The sequence below is a fragment of the Odontomachus brunneus genome, unplaced genomic scaffold (assembly GCF_010583005.1).
Source record: "Odontomachus brunneus isolate Ranch 3 - 2012 unplaced genomic scaffold, Obru_v1 Obru_scaffold_007, whole genome shotgun sequence".
Lineage (NCBI taxonomy): Eukaryota > Metazoa > Arthropoda > Insecta > Hymenoptera > Formicidae > Odontomachus > Odontomachus brunneus.
In genome coordinates this window covers 1,899,297-1,919,863 of record NW_022639457.1, presented here as the reverse complement: position 1 = coordinate 1,919,863, position 20,567 = coordinate 1,899,297, and the positions used below count along the sequence as shown (strand labels likewise).

Here is a 20,567-nt window from a genome sequence, read left to right as displayed (position 1 = left end):
ATATATATCTTGAATTTGTTTAAGCTTCAATATTTTGGTTTTTAGGTACAACAATCCTTAGCTCAACCAAGTGTATTGAAAAAATTTCTAAAAGATAAAGAGTCTATTAGCAGAGTGCAAGAAGTATTTGCTGGCTTATACACACTAGACTTTGTACGTCATTTAGTTATTAGTTAATCGATATACTTATACTGAGTTTGATACACAAATTATAACTTTCAGCATTAATTTTGGTAAATTGAGTAATATATTTATTTTAACAACAGAATGATGATGGAGAAAAAGCAGTGACAATGGCTATAAATGAGCCAAGTAAGTTTGTTCTCAAACCGCAAAGAGAAGGAGGAGGAAACAATATATACAATGACGACATAAAAACATGTCTGAATTCTATGAAGAATAAAAAAGAAAGAACTGCATGGATTCTCATGGATCGCATTTATCCACCTTTACAGTCAAACTATCTGATACGTGCTGCTCAGGAACCGATATCAGAAGGTAACGTCAGTTTATCGGATGTTGTGGCGGAACTTGGTATATATGGAGTGATAGTGGGGTAAGTGCGTGTGAGATAACTTGCGTTTAACAATATCATATCTTTCACTGGTAAAAGACTAGATAATATTAAATATAACATTAACATCATATACGTGTATTTTTTAGAGATAGCAAACAGATAATACTAAATGAAGAAGTTGGCCATATTTTAAGGACTAAATCATCAACCGAAAATGAAGGTGGAATAGTGGCGGGTGTTGGTGCGCTTGATAGTCCTTATCTTATTAGTTAAAACAACAATACCAATGACGATAGCGTAAATTGCAATGAGATTTATGAATGCGCTAGCCATCTCGTCGTGTATTTTATCACTAATACAGAAACTCAGGTCCAGACATTTAATTACATTTTTCAAGAAATTCCAAAGGTCAGATCCATTTATTTTTCCCTTGGCCTCTTATATTAGACAGTCTAATAACGTCGCATTGATTTTTTTCTGTTAAAACTATATAAGTACTTTTAATAATATTGTAATAATTTCCTTCTTTCACTTTATATATATAAATGCAACATTTTAATATTATATACCACATAATTAAATTATAAACTGGACTGTCATGATGATTTTATATATATATGTATATATATATGCACACAAAAAATTTTTTTAAATAGAAATTATAATTATTGTTTAAATTGTTGATTATCTTGTTACGTAAAATAAGAGTTTATAATATATGTGGAAATATATACATTATGTTAACTTAAAGGATATGTGTATACATGCACAGAATTTATTTTTAATCTCTTCATTAGATTAATTTTTAATCTCTTAACATAATCTAGAGCACAATGGAATTGCCTTATTATACTTAAACATGTATGTAGCTATTTTAAAATAGAATATATACAAAAATAATCGAGTGTAAATATATTTGGATAATATTTGGGTGTAACCATGTTTTTCTTCCCGATTATGTACTCAAAGCAACGTAGCGATATTTAAAATGATAACCGTCTAAATTGAAAAAATATAAACATGTTGAAATGTATTTAATATTTTAGTTTATATTAGTGCCTGTTTGAAAAAGATGTAATTTGTAAACATATTGTTCAATATCACATATTGTATCATAATTGCATTTCTAACATACAGCAAAGATGTATTATTTATACAATATGCGTGCGAATGTTGTATTAATATATTATATGTACATTGTATTTGACCTATTTACATTAATTGCTATAATGCCACGAATTTACACATTCTTTAAAACATTCATGTAAAGATTCTTGCTGGAATTTCAATCTTAATATTAAACCTCGATGTTTTCCATTATAACGTTGAATTATTTTTATCGCGTGAAAGAGATAAGGGCATCTTGTTTTTGTGTTGCTTCAACTTCTTTTCCCATTTGATTTGTACTTATCGTTTCTGACTGATTAGTCTCACTTTCTTCCACAATCTACAGAGAAATATCGAAAATTTAAGTTTACAATTATGTAATATATATAGTTACATAGAAATCTTTGACAATTAGTTTATAGTAAACAACAGACGCGTCCAGAAAGTATGTAATTAGAATATACAAAAAATAATATCGCATTATGGAATATGTTATTATTGCATACCGTTAACAACTTATCGTTAATAGGATTTACGTATTCATGTTCTCCAGGAGATATATTTGAAGCCGTCGAAATAAGCGTCGCCGCAATCTCGTCTCTTCGATCATACGATGGATTTTGGAAGCGAATGCTGCTGAAATTATATCGTTACGCGTTACTTCACCTGACTAATAATGTCGTACTCAAAAATCGATTTCTAATAAAGTTCGATAGTGAAATGAACTTGTAACATACCTAAGGTTGTCTAATGAAGTCTTCTTTAATTTATTTCTTTGGTAATAAAAGAAACCAGATAGGATTAATATAATGATCACTAATGCGATGAATAATCCACTATAGGTGCTATTGTAATGCCTAACAGGTTCTGATCGAATGTAAGTTTTGTTCGAAGTAAACGATGCTTCATCATTTGGAGTATCTGCTATACAAATGTTGTTAGGCATTATTGGTTTACCGTCTTGGCAAATGCATGCCGCATCTTTATCCTTCAAAACACACATGTAGTTGCAGTTTATAACTTTGCAAGGATTCTCAGCTATGAAACAAGCACAAAATTAAATTTTATTGCATTATGTTTCATCTTTTTTAGATATAGGCTAGTATTCATAGTCGGACTTTATATTTAAGACTGTTTTCAGATATTCAATAGCCAATGAAATGATCTCTACATCATCTCAAGATAAACTTAAGACGTTCTTAAATATAAGATCCATCTATAAATACCGGCCACAATGTGGACCCCTACTAACCAGGGGGATGATTGGAGACATGTAAGATGGCGAAGTGTTTGTGAATATTGTCTGAGCCTACGTTTATCGATTCACATAATTTTTCGCCATATAGCTTGCACTTTTGTAACTGGCCATTTGAACCCATTAGCCAGTAAAGTGAATTTTCATAAATACTGATGCTTAACGGTTGATGTTTCTAAAGATCAAAGAATTTGTTATTAGAGTATTGATTTATATCGTTCTGTGCGATAGTAAAATCATACTTGAAATACCAATATCCATGAACATACATCTGTTTTTAAAAACGTGCTACGCTGAGTTCCATCCAAATTAGATAACTCGATAGTTTTGTAAAAACTGTCCGTCCAATATAGTTTAGATTTTATATGATCGATTGCCATTCCACTCACGACGCCTATATTTCGAGAACCAATTATCTTCATATTGGAACCCATCATGTCCGTCTGATATATTTCACTAAATGGATTGTTATATACTTGCCAAGTGGTTTGACTCCAGAATAGCCATCTGTAATATCGAACGATATTCTATTGTGGAATTCTGAATTAGATAAATGAAAGTAAGAAAAAAGTGTACACGTATATGCAAACGTAAATACCTATTTTTTGGGTCAACTACGATAGATGTTACCTTACCAACACCTTCTATTTTGGCTATTGTCGCACATTTTTCTTGCTCCAAGTTACATACCTTTAATTAATATACGAAATTAATAATTAGCTCTTACAGCACAATCTGATGTCGAGAAGAAATTCACCTTGATCTTATTCGGGCGATTGTTATCGTTAAAGTAGATATTATCAGTAATCCAATCGACCGCAAGCACTTCCGGAATTCCGACACCCGTGACAAACTTTGATTCTTTCGTCTTGATGTTGAATTTGTTAATTGTACCCAGATCATCTACAATTATTTTCCTCAATATTTACATAGACAATACTAAAGCCTTTTATAAAAATATCTACGATTTCTTGGATATTTTTTAGGATTGGTCTACAATAGATATAAAGCCAATAGAAAGCCATAAGAACTGGCCAATTATGGCCGATTATTTTTATAATATTACACCTATTGTAGACCAGGCCTTAAACGGCTTTTAAGTTTCTTTTAGATTGGACGCTCTTTTCATACATACAATACCTGTGTTAATGTGCATTAGTGTATAAGTTTTAAGTAAATACTAACCATTACTCCAATAAATCGTATTGTCGATTGCATTCACGTCAAGACCGCCTACACTCAAGCCCGATAACGGATGGATCGCTTCGATCGATCGTGTATTCGATGATATCTTTCTGATATCTCTATCGGTGGCGGTGATCAATTCCATTGGTGGTCCTAAATGATTACCATGGATATTCATTTCTTGAATTATTCGTAAGAAGATTTAATCGAGACTTCTTACCGATAGATTTGCAAGAAATCTTGTCGTCACGAATAATATATCCGTCGAAGCACGAACATATGAAAGAGCCCATAGTATTGTGACACATCTGTGAGCAAACTTCGTGTTCGCACTCATTTATGTCGTCGCAGGACACCATATCGGTAGCTAAGCGATATCCTTTTATACAATCGCAAATTCCACCCTGAGGCGTCTTGTGACATATACCGTGGCAGCGATTGTCTTGTACACACGATGTTGCTGTGTAAAAAGCAATATATTCTGAGTAATGCATATAAAACACTTATATATTCTACAAACATCTGTCAATAAATAAATTTGTTTCCACAAATTCTTCAAGGCACGAGTGAAAGTTTTGTATGGTGTGTGTGTGTGTGTGTGTGTGTGTGTGTGTGTACGCAGGCTCGCGAAAAAGAAAGAGAAAGAGAATATAATCTAAATATTAATAATCTAAATATTCTGTGGATCACAAATATTGGTTATAAAGGGACGTTAATTTGTATCCCTGGTTTTTCTAAAATATTAGTAATATATCGAAAAACTGAATAGTTCTCAATATTAAATTAATAAATTAATGATAATTATTTGCTATCATGTTAATTAGAAATTTCCAATTACATACTGCATTTCTTCTGCTCGTCACTACCGTCTGGGCAGTCTTGTACATTATCGCACGCTTTGCTAAATGGTAGACAAGTGCCATCGGAACACATGAATTCTTCACACGTGCCTGTTACGTTAGCTATCGTATTCTTCCAATTTCTCCTGCCGCAGTCCTTCTCGTCTGATTTGTCGCCACAGTCATCGATTTGATCGCATACCCAACTCTGCGGGATACACTTTTGATTGTTGCAGGCAAATTCATTCTTCAAACAGTACGCGCAGTTGTGTTCATCGTCATTTTTTGGGCAATCCTGGACACCATTGCACCTATAAAAGAAGAAAGTAACAAAGAATTTTTAGTTTTACCGTTTGTATCGCTATATAGCTTGCTAAACGTTTTGTACATAATAAAAAGATTAACTCACTTTACCCTTATCGGGAGACACATATCTGTGTTATAACACGGATACTCGTCATCGGTGCAGTTACCAGTGTGACCATATGTCCCGTTTAGACAATGTTGCTCGTCGCTGTGATCACCGCAATCGTTGAAACCATCACACTTCATTAAAGATGATATGCAAAGATCGTTAGCGCACCTAAACTGTTGATTATTACAACGCGTCTTGCAGATCTTCATGGTTTCGTCTGATCCATCCGGACAATCGATCTGAATGTAAAAACACGAGATTACACAAAACATTGTTACGTTCTAAATATGAATAAAAAAACTTTAAAACAAATTGAAATTTAAAAAAATTTTGAATATTTGGAACAAATAGTCACGAGTACGCGTAAAGTTACTATAGTAAGCGCAATGAGGATTTTTACGCACAAATTATCGTAATCATAGTGTAAGACGTAATGTAAGAACCAATAATGTTGAGTATCATCGAATCATAAGGTTGAATACTCATTTGAAATTGGTCAATTCTTATGTTACTATTAATTAATTTGTATGTGAAGGTCTTAAACATATCAAATATTTGAATTATAATTGTGACTAAGGGAGATGGGAATCTCAAATTGTAATGGACGTACTTGGCCGTCGCATTTCCAACTTTCCGGAATGCATTTTCGCATTTCGCACATAAATTCGTTCGAAGAACACTCGCGTGTTCCGCAATTAAGTTCATCGGAAGTATCGGAACAGTCAAACTGACCGTTGCATACTAGAGAGCTTGATATGCAACTTCCCTCGTGACATTGAAACTCGTCTGAAAGGTTGCGTAAATAAAAGAATTATGTGAATTTAGTTCTATACAATTCATTTATCACTTCCCATCTAACAAAACATATTTTATCAAAGTTTTCGATAAATATATATTTTGGAAGTATATATTTCGTACAAATACACACACACACACACACACACACACACACATATATATATAACTGTGATAGTTCTTAATATCGAGAGAGAGAGAGAACTTATAGTTCTAAATATCGAGAAAATAACTCAGTGATAAGTATACATGTCACTACTTGAAACAATTGTTACAGATAATATTAAATAAATATATCAAGTTGCCTTTTTGACAAGATATTTTTTTGCAGGCATCTTCGTCGGACTTATCAGAGCAATCGTAGTTCGAGTTACATCGATCTGCCTTGTTTATGCATTGGCCATTTTTGCACATAAATTTATCTTTTCCGCAGTGGCCGGCTTCTGCGCAATCGATCGGCTCGTCTTCACCGTTCGGACATTCTTTGATACCGTTACACCTAATAAATTACAAATTAACATATTTATATTTGTACTGTACGATATATAACACATTAAAAATGAAATATTATATCTTTTCCTTAAATTTAAAATTCTTGGCTCCTTGCCGCGGAATTTTTAATTGATAACGTTAGAAGTGTGAGAAAATACACGCTAAAAGTTTTCTTTCTCTCATGGTTTTGTCACATTAATTTTACGGCTATTCATTAATTATTAAAGTGAAAAGATAGTGCTCGGACTATTTAACAGTCTGCGTGATCGATTGCAAGTATCATTTTATAAAACATGTCATTTTTTTATTTCAACATATTTTGCAAGAATTTTTAACGTGTATTTCTTCGCTTCTGACGTCATAAATCAAGATGATTGCGGTGAGAGACCAGCCTTAACAATACAACAAGTATTAAGTAGATAAGTAGTTCAAAGATCAAGTGAGCTGATTCTATAAATAACATCAATTTGTCACACAAATTGTCACATAAAATCATTATTGTTGAAAAATACGACAGAGTCTTGGAATAATCCGTGTAATCAATTTCTGTCCAGTTGGACTATAAGAGTATATAAGAGAAGAGCAAGAAAAAGATTAAGCATTACCATTGTTGCCGTTTTATACAGATATCATGCTCGCTGCATTTAAGTTGACCGGGTGGACAGGCAGATTGTGAACTGCACGTATGATTATCCGCACTTAACATCATTTCGGGAGGACAAGCGCAAATCTGGAAGTTATCGTGTAACATGTTAAACGAATAAAGCGCGCGCGCGCAATACATTTTTTAATAAATAATCGCCAAACCGATACGATAGCTTTGCTATCGCGGATTAGATTAAGTATTTATCGACGTGTTTATAATGTTCTAATTGTATACATTTGCATTGGATTTCTTGAATGTTTGACGTATGATTGCACAGCCTTGTGTTTGTTTTAGTCGCATGCAAAACATACTTACGTATGATATATAAGAGGAAGGCAAGCACACGTGCGAACAATTGCCATTGTTTTTGCGACAACCGTTCTCCTCGTGAACGATAATTCCGTGTAAAGCTACCAGATGCGCTATTTCTACTTTGTCAGTCATACCTAGAAAAAATACATATTGCCGAGTTGTCATCCTACAGATTTATGCTCTCTCGTTTCCTGAAATGTTCAACTCACGAATTATGATACCGTTGTTCTTTTGATGGATATTGTATTTGTCCGCCCAAAACAATTTATTTGATTTGTATTCGGTCCAGAAAATATATTCTTCAGCGATAGCGAGGCTCACGGGTTCCTTTAGTCCGGTACGGAAGAGATACTTGTAGAAACCTGAAAGTTTAATTGCTCGGTACTATCACAATATTCGTATAATCGTTCGTAATGAAATATTGCATGCAAACATACGATAATGTATTGCAATGTAAGAAATATATCGCATCAAATACGTATATAACGCATTGAATACGTTTTAAAATTCGTCTATAAGACATAAACATTAATTTAACAGCTAAAATGAGAACCTGTAATCGTAATGCTTTCGATACGACCAGTGCCTTGATCGCTCCAAAAGATTTTTCTATGATCTCTGTCGTAGCACAGCGACACCTTCGGGCCCAACAAATCGCTGTCTACAAACTTTGTTCTTACACCGATTCCATTCATTTGCATTTTATCTATATGATAGCCAGTTTTGCCTCGAAATACCACGAACATTATGCTATGATATACAGGATGTTAAATAAGGATGTTATATACAGGTTGTTTAACAAATAATAACTAAATTAACTGATTAACTAAATGCAGTATACCCTTTTTCAGGTACCAACGCAATGTCGTAAGGTTGTTCCTCGAGATAAAAAGTCGTACTCGTTGTAGTTGATAGACTATGTATTTCGATAGTCTTTTGTTCTATATCCGACAAGTACAAATTGTTACCAATGTCATCAAATGCTAATCCTCCCAAAATTTCATTCCTTATGGACATAAAGATTTCAACATCGCCGTGGACCGGATCGTAGCGAATGATATTGTTCTTAAATTGATCGCTTGCAAATACAGTACCTAAATAAAATGTGATTGTAAGAGAGGGTTGATGTCAAAATTATAATGCAGTGTGCTGCGTAAAATAATAATCTCGTTATACCGGAAAGTGAATCGTATGTCACCGCAGTGATATGCCTGCTGAAGGCAACGTTCGCAGTTATTTTCGGTCTTCCCAATAATTCGTGATAATAATCTATGAAAGCGCCTTTAGCAGCAATGATAATGTGCTGTCTCTTATCCACAACTGTAATTTATATTTAATATTATAATTTATATTTAATAAGAGTGAGAATTTTAGAAATATATTTTTAAATTATTCCGAGAACCCCTCGTTTTTTCAAGCACAAACTTTTATTCAGCAGATTTACCTCGACACGTGTGTCCATCAGGGTTCAATTTTTTGTCTAGAGTACAAGCGCACGTATAATTTTTGTTTTGATTCAGCATGCACAATTGCGAACAAGGATTCGGGTTACACGGATTGTGAGCCTGAAATTAGATTGTACATTTTTTTGCAAACCTACTTTGCGATACAAAGCAATAATGTATAGATATGCTACATACTCTAGGCTTTAACGCTAAGTGATCGATATGTATGCCGTACGGTATATTGCTAGAACGAGTTATGATCTTCCAATCCTTTCCAGTAAACTTGTTGCAGGACTGTATCGTTTTTTCGGTCCAGTCACTCCAATACAATTTATTCTCGAAGACCGCTAAAGAAAACGGATGTTGTATAAATTCGTTCAATACAATCTGCAAATAATTAAATTGCAAGTGCATTTTTTGGGTCATCGAATCTCAGTCGTAAGGTGTAAGAATCAACGCTAACCCTTCGATCGGTGCCGTCCAGTCGTATTGATTCGACAACAGCTCTTTTAGCATCCACCCAATACAACCGATTATTTGGATAGTCAATAGTCACGCTTTTTGGCCATGTTATGTTTTCCGTAACAAAGAAACGATTATTTGTTCCGTCCATCCCTGCCATCGCTATATGTCCATTGAAACCCCAATCACTCCAATACATTACTCTGTAAAGTATTATTATTATATGTACGCTATTTCTACGCTACATATAAAATTGGAATTTTTCTCTTTTTATGTTTTTATGTAATACACGACTGGATCAAGGTGCGTAGAAAATGATTTATTTATATTTGTAACTTGAATCTTTTTGAGAAATATGTTTACCCATTGGTTGGTAACAAAGCGAGTGCTGTTGGATGCTCATCGATTAATCCAGTTTGCTCATCGATTAATATGGTGCAGTTTGTACCACTGTTATCGCAAATTCCGATATGCGTGTGACCGATATCCGTGAAATATATGTTACCTGTGATCCAGTCAATGGCTATATCCGACAACGTATCTAAGCCTTTACAAAGAAAATACGTGAGATTTAGGAGGTATCGTGATAGATTATGCAACTTTGTCAAACATAGTATTGAAAAAAACATGAATTTATTCCGTTTCACTTAAAATTAATGTCATAAAGATTTTTATACGATCATATACGTTTATATCTTATTATGTGCTACAATGTTTGTGTAACAAATATTTTGTATTGTATTGTAATGGAAATAAATTATGATTACAACTCGCGCACTATTTGTATAGAATAAAGAGTAAAAATTTAACATCTCCATTTTATGCTATAAAGAGTAGTGTTTCTCCGAAATATACATATTGGAAAGTTACTTCCACAAACGCTTTGCCAAGACCGCAATTATCGATAAATACGATAAATCGATAGATTAATAAGGTGCTTACCCACTGTAACGATGGCTTCCCTTTTTCTTCCATAGTCACTTTTTACGATCATTTCATTTCCTTTCTCCAACTCGGACCAATATATGTGATCTCCGTTCACGGTAACAGCAATAGCTTGACTTAAGTTTTGCACTACAGTAAAGTATGTTTCTGTATCGAGAAACATTGCACGAATTTCTGTTGTCATAGAATATATCATTGTAGCTTCGCCACCTGAGATGCAAATTCAAGATTTTCGTTATACAAATAATTATTATAACCCTTATAAATTAATTTACCGTCTGCTTTGCAGGTTCTCATGTCATCCAGCAACGTATAACCTGTTTGACAGATACACTTGTACGACCCTTTTGTATTTATGCATCGTTGATCGCATATCCCATAAGTTGCGCACTCGTCGATATCTGTGAGAGAATCGTTGAGTAGATGAGACATTTGTTTGTTGTTTTCACGTTGTGAATTTACCTATGCATGTGCGATTATCTTGCAACGAGTAACCAGGTTGACAGACACAAACAGGTCCATTAGGAGTCATCCTGCATATATTGCTGCATTTTATTGATACGCATGACGTTTTACCTGTGAAAGAATGAACTATTGTAAAGCAGTAAAGATACAATTAAGATACATTGAAATATGATATTGTAAAGCAGTAAATCATTAAGATACATTGAAATATGACATACTATTATTACAACCGACGCCTTCATCTGATCCATCACCGCAGTTGTCCTTCTTATTGCATACCGTGCTAAGAGAGATACACCTTTGGTTTTTACACAAATATCGATCATTCTTGTTTGTACAATCGCTCGCATTTAATATTTTGTTGTCTACGAAGATGTAAAAAGCAACGTTAGAAGAAATTTCTCCAATTCATGAAAATGATCATCTCATTCTACAGTCCGTTATTGATAATAAATATATCTTCAAAACATTACCGCAATTTTGTTCATCGCTACCATCGGGACAATCCTTTATACCGTCACAGATCCAGTCTTTCTCTATGCAATGCTCATCAGCGCAGCGAAATTTGTGATTGTCACACTTTAACTGTTGCGACGAAGAAAATACGAATTTATCATTAATATCGCAAGCAGATCGCGTTGCTAAATGCGATAACATACAGAAAATTCTGATCTACTCACTTTCTTCACACAGCCGACATACTCGTCGCTTCCGTCCGTGCAATCGTTGACTGCGTCGCAAAACTTTCTCTTTGGTATGCATTCGGAATTTTCGCACCTAAATTCGTCTGTGGCGCATTGGACGGAAGCGGGTAATACTAGCTGAAAACACGAGGAATTATTACTTAATTTCACGTTGTGTGTGTACATATGATTCAGGCAGGAAGTAGAAGATATCTATATGCGCTGGTTTATTAATAAGAGGATACTCCGAACTTAAAATATAGGTGAGGATTGAAACGTGCCTGGTATACGATCAATTTTCTATGTACGAACTGTATAATACTCACTTTAAAGTTCTCGCAATTTTTTTCATCCGAATTATCGCCACAGTCATCAAATTTGTCACACTCAAATACGAGTGATATGCACTTGCCATTGTCGCATTGAAACCAATAGGGTTTCTCACAAGTAATTTGAGGTTTAACAAAGCCTTCTAAACATAATATATAATTTTATTGTACATTGACAATTTTTGTGTGTGTATGTATGCGCGCGTAATTGTACATATAATTTGCGTGTTCTCGAAAGATACAAGCAAATAAATGATATTATTAAAAATGTAAATTTATACATGTGCAATCGCGAGGTTTCAAAAAATTCAAATACAAAATAAACACATCAAAAATTAACTGCTAAAAATTAGTTTATGGCACATTTTTAAAACTTTAATATAACTTTATTGCACATATGCTATTAAATATAATGTTATACCTGACCTATGCAGTAGAAATAAGGATGTAAAAAGCTACATATAAGCAATAGATCCACAATCCGATGCATGACCTGTAAGCATAAATGTCTTGAAATATTATTGTAATCATGATAATTAGATTCAATTTCTTTAACTTAATATATTTCATCACAAATATGTGTTTTATAACAAATTGCAATCATTAAAAGGCTAAAAATAAGATTAAAGGACAAATATATGCATGTATAGAATCATGCAATTTGAATTATATTGATAATTTTGTGTACTGAACTCTATGTAATAAATTAATACTTATGCTAATAATATTTCAATATGAGATTGAGATACTCATTTACTCAGATTAAAATACTGTAAATTGTTTAATCAGACAATGAAATATTTGTGATTGCTAATACAATCCTGATACAACTTGAAATACTTGGCACAAAACGTCTCAGAATCATGTTGAGTATGTCCTGATGTCCTGAAGATTGCTTTATTAGAACGTCCTGAGTAAATCCAGAATGATTTCAAGACATTTGGTGCTATCTGGATATTTACTTAGAACGGACTGAATGTGTGTATATTTTTCACAAATAAAAATTCATCAAAATAAATGAGTGCACGTATGTATACGTATGTAAGGTATTATTCGTACCTTAAGGAGAGAGCAAAGGAGTTCCGACTAGACGTGTTGTACGAATTATTTCTGAGACGTTGAGTTTAAATTCAATCCTTGTTTTCACTACGGCTGTTATGAAGACACTAAAGGTCGCTGTCGACAACATAGTGAAGTTATAGAAGAGAAATTTTCCACACGTACACAGACAACAAATGTATAGATATTCAACATGATAATCTCACGTGCAAATTTGCGCGACCATAGTGGTCTTCTCGAAATTTCGACATTAATTTTAATTTAACGAATTGATGCCCAACATGATTATCTTACATTAATTTCGTTATTTTTTTTTTAATTATATCGTGAACTCTGCGATCACACGTTTCGATCATAATGATATTTAGCACAAGAAGACAATTTGTGTAATTTGTAAATTATAATTCTGACGATTCTGATCGTCTGCTGGGTGCTGCCGAGCGTTTAATAATACGCCACTGCAAGACTGAAACAAAAGTCGATCAACAAACGCACGGCAGTGCCATATTGCTGCTGCAGTGGACAGCAGTTAAAAATTCTTTACGTTCTTCGCAGACGGTAGCGTTCCATTTTTTTTTCACTTCAAGAGTCATGCCACGTTGCTTGATAAAGTCGATGGCAAGATACCAAAAGACGGGCAATTCGAGTGAAGGTATTTCTGATCCTTCTACGACCTTCCTCCTCACACACCATGAATATTCGCCGTCCATAATACAAAAACGCAATTTCATTTATGGTTATGGAAAATTCATGCCTGTTTTTGTATGCCTGTTTTAGAATTATTGTAATTACAGCCCGCGATCTGTTACTTTAACTTAGACTATCGTCGCAATAACAAACAATCTCGCACGATCTTGGAACGTGTCATTTTCTCCGGGTATCATCAAGTATTATCCATGAAGCGAAAATTATGATTTATTAAGAAAGACATAACTCTGAAAAGTATTTTCTCGCGTATCGTCTAAAAAAGATAGTGAAAATACCACAATAATATATCTGAATATCAAACGTGTGTGAGGGAAGACACAAGACTGAAGACTTGATAACTGACTAACACACACTAATAGTAGCATTACATTAATATTATAATTTCCCACTGAGTGATATAACTGTTACATAACCGGTGTTATTGTAAATTTACATTGTTGAGTGAGAAATTATAACATTTAAGTATTATATTACTGATTAGTTGGTGTTTACTGGAGTTTATATAATTTTGTTTTTATGGAACAAATATATTTTTCTATTGCCTTAACGAGAAAATAAAAAAAAATACATTTGGTACTTGTTAGAGACAAAGGAAACAAACACTGACAGTTTGAGAATATTTCATGTCATATGCAATGACGACTAAGAATCTAACTTCATAAAGAATAAATTCCTATCTACTACTTTTAGTATATAATACTTGACATTGGATACCGATGTTTATATAAAATCAACCTTTGCAGAGACTGAATTCTCGTGGTTGCCGCCATCCACGGATCTTAAGCAAAAGAATCACGCAAAAGACGTAACGTCGAAGACGACTAATATCTGGACATGCTCGGGCCTTCCTATTGTGACTCGATACAGCTTTCACAAGATCAATAACGCGATGTTCGACACGGGATTAAGTACGGCAGGTCGAAATCTTGTGAATAACCATCAGAATATGTGCGCTTCGTCGATCGACGGAAACGCGATCGACGCGAAGAAGGTGTCTACGATATTGCTCGACAACCGATCCTTTCGCAGTGCGAAGGAATCGGTAAAAGCGTCGGATCCGGAAAAAATTGCCGGCGCTGTGGATCAGAAGATCGCAATGAACAACTGTGAAACGCAGGCGCTCTCGCAGGCGTTGTACTTGGTCCCGAATACAAAGCACGAGCCGATAAATGCTACCGAGAGTAAAACAAGCGTCAGGGAGAACGCTCAGCCCTGGAAGAAGAATAAAACGATGCATTATTGTCCGTATTGCCGCAAGAGCTTCGATCGACCGTGGGTTCTGAAAGGTCATTTGCGTCTTCACACGGGCGAGAGGCCCTTTGAATGCCCAGTTTGTCATAAATCTTTCGCTGATCGGTAAGTGAAGAGAGCGATATGTTTCCGAGATTATTCATTACTATGCTAAGAGGGAAAATATCTGAGAAATTAAGAAATATTTATTTTGATGGGTACTGATAACATATTTATAATAAATTTAATAATAAATTATACAATTTTTTTGTTTAAATAGAAAAAAAAACAATTACTCATAAAGGGCTAACGAAAATGTATATTATCTTGAAGAATATTTTATGTATTGGTACAAGTAAAAAAAAAATATGTTATTAATATCCAATAAATATATTTCTCATTTTTTAGATATTTTTCTCTCAGTGTACATGGAAAGGACCATTTCAATAGTGCAATTAAATTTTCTCATTGCCTGAAAAGGATAGGAAACAGATGGAAAATTTTTGTAGGATCAAAAGATTCATATTGGAGGTTTCCACTTAATCAATTGCTTTCAGTTGCTATCAATTACTGAGTTTTCAATGTTCAGACGAATGTTTTTGGTCGAGTTGTTTCTCAATTTTTATCTAGTTTTTGTACAGTTACAAAATTATAATCTTTTTTTGTGAATTAATTAGAGTACTGGATCGAGGAATGCTAACTCGAACTTTAATAGATTTTTTTCTTACTGAGAATTTGATTATTCATATTAATTGTTAAATCTTCAATAAAACAGTGTCAATAAACAAGTTTGAAATTAAAAGTAGAAACTGTATAAAGTGGATAAAAAAAATGCGTTTAAATTCATTATTAAAACATTTTAATAAACAATAAGAACAACGATCATTTCAGAGCAAACCTTCTTTGACATTTATTTAATTAATAATATTCGTATTAGAACAATATAATAATTATCAAGTAGTAATTACCGTTATCCTATTACTAATTATTGAACGTTATGATTACTTTGCAGGTCAAACTTGCGCGCTCATCAGAGGACACGCAATCATCATCAGTGGCAGTGGCGTTGCGGCGTGTGCTTTAAAGCTTTCTCGCAAAGGCGCTATTTGGAGCGTCATTGTCCGGAAGCATGTCGCAAGTATCGCATGTCTCAGAAGAAGGATTTGCCCTGTCCATAAAAACACATGTTAAAAACATCTATACCGAAGGATACCGATATAAAATTGCTTTTAATCAGTATATATTACACATGATGTGTGTAAGATATCTCAATATTATACGTCCAGATGTAGACGAGAGAATTTTATGCTAACCTATTTTTCAGTAAAACGTTTTCAGGCACATTCGTTGCTACTTTCAATAACTTGCTTCCAGTATTCATGTGATATGAAAAGAATCATATAAAAACCTTATTTTACAACAAACCCGTCAAATCTGTGAAGGGAAATTCGTATCGTAGTCGACACTCATATGAGTTTTATTAGTTTCGTCTGGTGCGAAACATCCGGTAAAATTTGAATTACTCGTACAGTAATGGCTCTTGCCCACAGGACGCGGCAACGCTTGCCGCGCGATGGAAGTTCGTACGACAGCCAATCAATATGCTGCTTTCCGTAATAACCTTGTAGCTCTCACGGAAAAACAACATATTGATTGGCTGTTGTGCGAACTTCCGCCGCGCGGCAAGCGTTGTCGCATCCTGTGAGCAGGAGCCATTAAGGCCCTTGTACGTAGAAAAATTGGTAAGCGGACAAAATCCATAAAAAAAGGGGGGACAGCGTTGGCAACGTTCAAAAGTTCCTAAGATCCACAAATTAATTTCTCAAAGTTAATATCATTGCGGTGAGTGTACAGAGATGTAGAATTGTGACAGGTTACATGTATAGTGTCAAAACTAAATATCACGGAAGTGAGTGACAAGTTATAGAGACAGAGGTTAACACCAAATTTTATGAATCGGCAATTCCTCGTGTTATTTTGTGGAAGATGAAGAAGAAAGTTAGTACCAAATGTCAAAAGCCGTAAATTTCAAATAACGTTTGCATTGAGTTCATGAGCGTAAAAATAAACAGTGCAACTGTCTTTACCATAGGTCGTATATTTATATGAAAAGATAACGTTATCTGAAATAACTAACTTTCTTCTTCTTCTTCTTCCACAAAATAGCATGAGGAACTGTCGATTCACAAAATTTGGTGTTAACCTCTGTCTCCATAACTTGTCACTCACTTCCATGATATTTAGTTTTGACACCGTGATATATAACCTGTTCCCACTCTATACTTCTATACACTCTCCGGTCCGACAATGATATTAACCTTGAGAAATGAATTTATGGATCCTAGGAATTTCTAAACCAACGCTGTCCTCTCTTTTTTATGTCTGCTTACCGAAAAATTTTAACTGTAACGGTAAGGTCGTACGAAAACTGACCAATCAGAGTTGATTATTCTCCTTGCGTTCGAGGAATAATCACAGATGTCTATACTAAAGATGCCCGATTTTTAATCGATTCGATTCTTTCCCTAACAAATTTAGGGAAAAAGGATTGTTCGTGCTGCTTGTATGTTTCATACTTTTCGCTTTTAAAAAGAGATGGATGCCTAATCAGACGCTTGGAAGAAACAATCGAGTTGGTTGTCTCGTTTTTGCTTCTTCGAAACATTCCAATATACTTCTGTCTAGTTTTAAATACGAAAAATGCGAAGAGTGCAAACAACGCGAATAAGCCTATTTCTGGGGAAAGAATCGAATCGATTCAGAATCGGGTATCTCTATTTCTTATTACTACTCCTACTGCCATTTTAGATGACGCATTATGTGTCATCTACAATGGCAATAGGAGTAATGGCTCCTACACACAGGACGCGGTAATGTTTTTCGCGTAGTGGAAGTTCGCGCGACAGCCAATCAATATACTGCTTTCCGTAATAACCTTCTAGCTCTTACGGAAAAACAACATATTGATTAGCTGTCGCGCGGACTTCTGCCGCGCGGCAAGCATTATCGCGTCCTGTCTGCAGGAGCCATAAGAAGTAAGCAAATTGACCAATACCATTTTCACAATTCAAGAATAATCGATTGTGATTGGTCTATTTACTTACATTTTATTTTTTACTACTCCTACTGCCATTGTAGACGACGTATTAAAGCGGGCTTTACAATAGAAATCGTAGGAATTGACCAATCGCGGTCGACTATTCTTTTCATATTCGATCGCGATTGGTCAATTTCTACGACTTACGATTTTACGACTTCTATTGTAGACCCCGCTTAAAGGTCGTTCTACATTAGTTGTAAGTCTGAAGGTCGTAAGAAAATTGACCAATCACAGTCAATTCTTCTTTTATTGTAAGAAGGACGATCGACTGTGATTGGTAAATTTGCTTACGATCTTGCGATTTGCAACTAATATAGAATAAGCCTTAAGTCGTTCTAATTGCAAGCCGATCGCAAGCAGACGCAATTCTTATTGCGACAGCCAATAATCAGAAGCATCAATGGTGCTATTGACATTTCTGATTGGCTGTCGCAACAATCGACTTGCAACTAATGTAGAACGATATTAACGCAATGGCGATTGAGGGGCGCCGCACACGAATTGACATAACAGTAACGTAAGGCTGAGTTCCCACTGAGCGCGTCACGCGTCGCGTCGTCTGCCTGCGTCACGAGTTAACCAATCAAATTTTCTAATTAGGATGATGCGACGCGCGACGCACTTATTCCAATGGAACGATTTGATTGGTTAACTCGTGATGCAGGTAGAAGACGCAACGCGTGACGCGCTCAGTGAGAACTTAGCCTAAGACGTACCGTAAGAATTGAACAATCACTTTGAGTATCGTCGAACCATATGGTCGCCATTTTTGTGAATACTCGATTGTAATTGGTCAATTATTACGGTACGTCTTACGTTACTGTTTGTCAATTCGTATGAGGCGCCCCTAAGACCGTGGCACATAGAAAAACTTAGGCTAAATTCCCACTGAGCGCATCATGCGTCGCATCTGCCTGTGTCACGAGTTAACCAATTAAATCATTCCATTGGAACAAGTGCGTCGTGCGTCGCGCGTCGCGTCATCCCAATTAGAGGATTTGATTGGTTAACTCGTGACGCAGCAGACGACGCGACGGGTGAAGCGCTCAGTGGGAACTCAGCTTAAGCAATAAGCAAATTGACCAATCACAGTCATTGATTCTTCTTATGGTCCAAAAATTAACGACTGTGATTGGTAAATTTGCTTAATACTTAAGTTTTTCTGCAGGTTTGTTCGCGTCGTATGCCCCAACGTGCTCCTACTCGCTCCAACGCACTCTGATTGGTTCGCGTGGTGACGTGACCAATCAGAATGCGTTGAAACAAGTAGGAGCACATTAGGGCATGCGATGCGAATAAATCTTACGGAGGATTCATACCACCTTCGATGTCCAATGTACGACGACCGATATCCAATAGAAGAACAGCATTCCAATGGAGAATTAAATTCTCTATTAGAAAGCTGTTCTCTTATTCGTACGTCGGACATCGGACGCGGTGTGAATCCTGTATTAGGTGTCACGGCCCTAAAGGTCGATTTATGATGGCCGTAACCGTTAACTTATGCTTTAATCCATAAAAAATTGATTGCAGTTGACTATTCTTGTAATAATCGACTGTAATTGGTCAATTTCTTATGAATTACAGCATAAGTTAACGATTACGACCATCATAAATTGGCCTTAAACCATGTTAAGTTTATGTCCAGATGACGTATCATTTCATTGACGGATAATTTCATTGGCTACGGAGTAACTAAAGGGAAACTTAAAACGGCTCAAATAAAACCCAGCTATGAATACCGGCCATAGATAGAGTAGCCAATGAGAGTGCGTACATAGGAACTACATGAGAATTGTGGCTTAATTCATTGATCGCATGAGAGCACGGTGGTTTCGCATCTCAGTATGCAGCTCTTTCGTGACACGATTCGTGCCTCACGCAACGAGCGATAATCGTCGCTCACATTTGACGCAGTGCATTGTAGTCGGGAATTCGAGATACTGCAAACGGAACGCAATCGCAGGCGAGACCGACACAGAGCAGAGAGACCAAGAGTCGACCGGTGCGTTACGCGAAAACGCTTTTTTCTCTTGAGCGTGGCTCAACGAGCGAAGCGGCAAAGAAGAGGTGGTAGCGCGCCACGCTGCGAACGGCAACGGTGACCGGACGCGGTCACCTGGCGCTGTGCGAGAGAAGTTGACGAAATCACTGACATTGGGAACGGCCATTTTGGCGTGTTGTTTCCCCCCCAATCGTAGTGGTCCGAAGCATACACGGCATCGACGTCCATCTGTTTCGAGGTAAGGAACACGCTGATATCGTATGTCCCGGATGCCGTGCTGGTTTCCGAGCCTCGCACCCCTCGTCGTCGTTTTGACGCCCCGCTCCGCGCGGCGCGCGTCTCCCGCGAGAACCGCCGCCACGGAAAATCTGCCACTCGTGGCCAGTGCACTAACGGTATCGCGCCCCGTTTTGCCTTTATTCGATGCCGTTTGTCGCGAGCGACAGTTTTGCCGAACAGTTCGAAGCGAGGAGATCCCGGCGGATTTAGTCGAGAGAGAGAGAAAAAGAAAGAAAAAGAGAGAGAGAGAGAGAGAGAGAGAGAGAGAGAGAGAGAGAGAGAGAGAGAGAGAGA

General features: G+C 35.8%; 4 protein-coding genes across 10 annotated transcripts in view; 3 read left to right on the top strand and 1 right to left on the bottom strand.

Annotated features, from left to right (window-relative positions):
* LOC116853949 (glutathione synthetase-like) overlaps positions 1-1,837 on the top strand; it is a 3,976-nt gene extending 2,139 nt beyond the window's left edge. Inside the window, exons 9-11 of the mRNA XM_032835338.1 lie at positions 46-153; positions 267-556; positions 664-1,837. Of these exons, the coding sequence (XP_032691229.1) occupies positions 46-153; positions 267-556; positions 664-790 (525 nt within the window). The 3' untranslated portion in view covers positions 791-1,837. The remainder of the gene's footprint in view (positions 1-45; positions 154-266; positions 557-663) is intronic.
* On the bottom strand, positions 1,522-13,092 carry LOC116853948 (vitellogenin receptor-like). Of its 2 annotated transcripts, none has more exons than XM_032835336.1 (32): positions 12,952-13,092; positions 12,319-12,385; positions 11,890-12,035; positions 11,561-11,701; positions 11,354-11,465; positions 11,099-11,245; positions 10,878-10,991; positions 10,691-10,816; positions 10,413-10,625; positions 9,834-10,017; positions 9,472-9,673; positions 9,204-9,395; positions 9,008-9,128; positions 8,740-8,883; positions 8,405-8,657; positions 8,117-8,313; positions 7,773-7,925; positions 7,567-7,697; positions 7,211-7,335; positions 6,419-6,612; positions 5,929-6,104; positions 5,313-5,557; positions 4,907-5,214; positions 4,285-4,524; positions 4,065-4,217; positions 3,637-3,782; positions 3,478-3,569; positions 3,149-3,386; positions 2,877-3,054; positions 2,362-2,662; positions 2,131-2,260; positions 1,522-1,964 (listed from the first exon to the last, which is right to left on the bottom strand). In XM_032835336.1, exons 2-32 carry the CDS (start codon positions 12,380-12,382, stop codon positions 1,854-1,856), a joined length of 5,277 nt encoding a protein of 1,758 aa, XP_032691227.1. In that variant the 5' UTR covers positions 12,383-12,385; positions 12,952-13,092; the 3' UTR covers positions 1,522-1,853. The 2 variants fall into 2 exon arrangements, with proteins under 2 accessions (XP_032691227.1, XP_032691228.1); XM_032835337.1 differs by having other exon boundaries at positions 2,131-2,257; positions 12,952-13,068.
* LOC116853950 (zinc finger protein 2 homolog) lies at positions 13,001-16,232 on the top strand. Of its 6 annotated transcripts, none has more exons than XM_032835345.1 (4): positions 13,001-13,129; positions 14,403-15,015; positions 15,298-15,420; positions 15,902-16,232. In XM_032835345.1, the coding sequence occupies exons 2-4, from the start codon at positions 14,549-14,551 to the stop codon at positions 16,065-16,067; spliced, it is 756 nt and encodes a 251-aa protein (XP_032691236.1). In that variant the 5' UTR covers positions 13,001-13,129; positions 14,403-14,548; the 3' UTR covers positions 16,068-16,232. The 6 variants fall into 6 exon arrangements, with proteins under 6 accessions (XP_032691236.1, XP_032691230.1, XP_032691231.1 ...); XM_032835339.1 differs by lacking the exon at positions 13,001-13,129 and adding an exon at positions 13,191-13,603; XM_032835344.1 differs by lacking the exon at positions 13,001-13,129 and adding an exon at positions 13,739-13,828.
* Positions 16,233-19,858: 3,626 nt separating this feature from the next.
* The window catches only part of LOC116853940 (ATP-dependent RNA helicase me31b), a 9,421-nt gene continuing 8,712 nt past the window's right edge, over positions 19,859-20,567 (top strand). The window contains exon 1 of the mRNA XM_032835323.1: positions 19,859-20,232. The gene's annotated coding sequence lies outside the window, so the exon portion shown is untranslated. The remainder of the gene's footprint in view (positions 20,233-20,567) is intronic.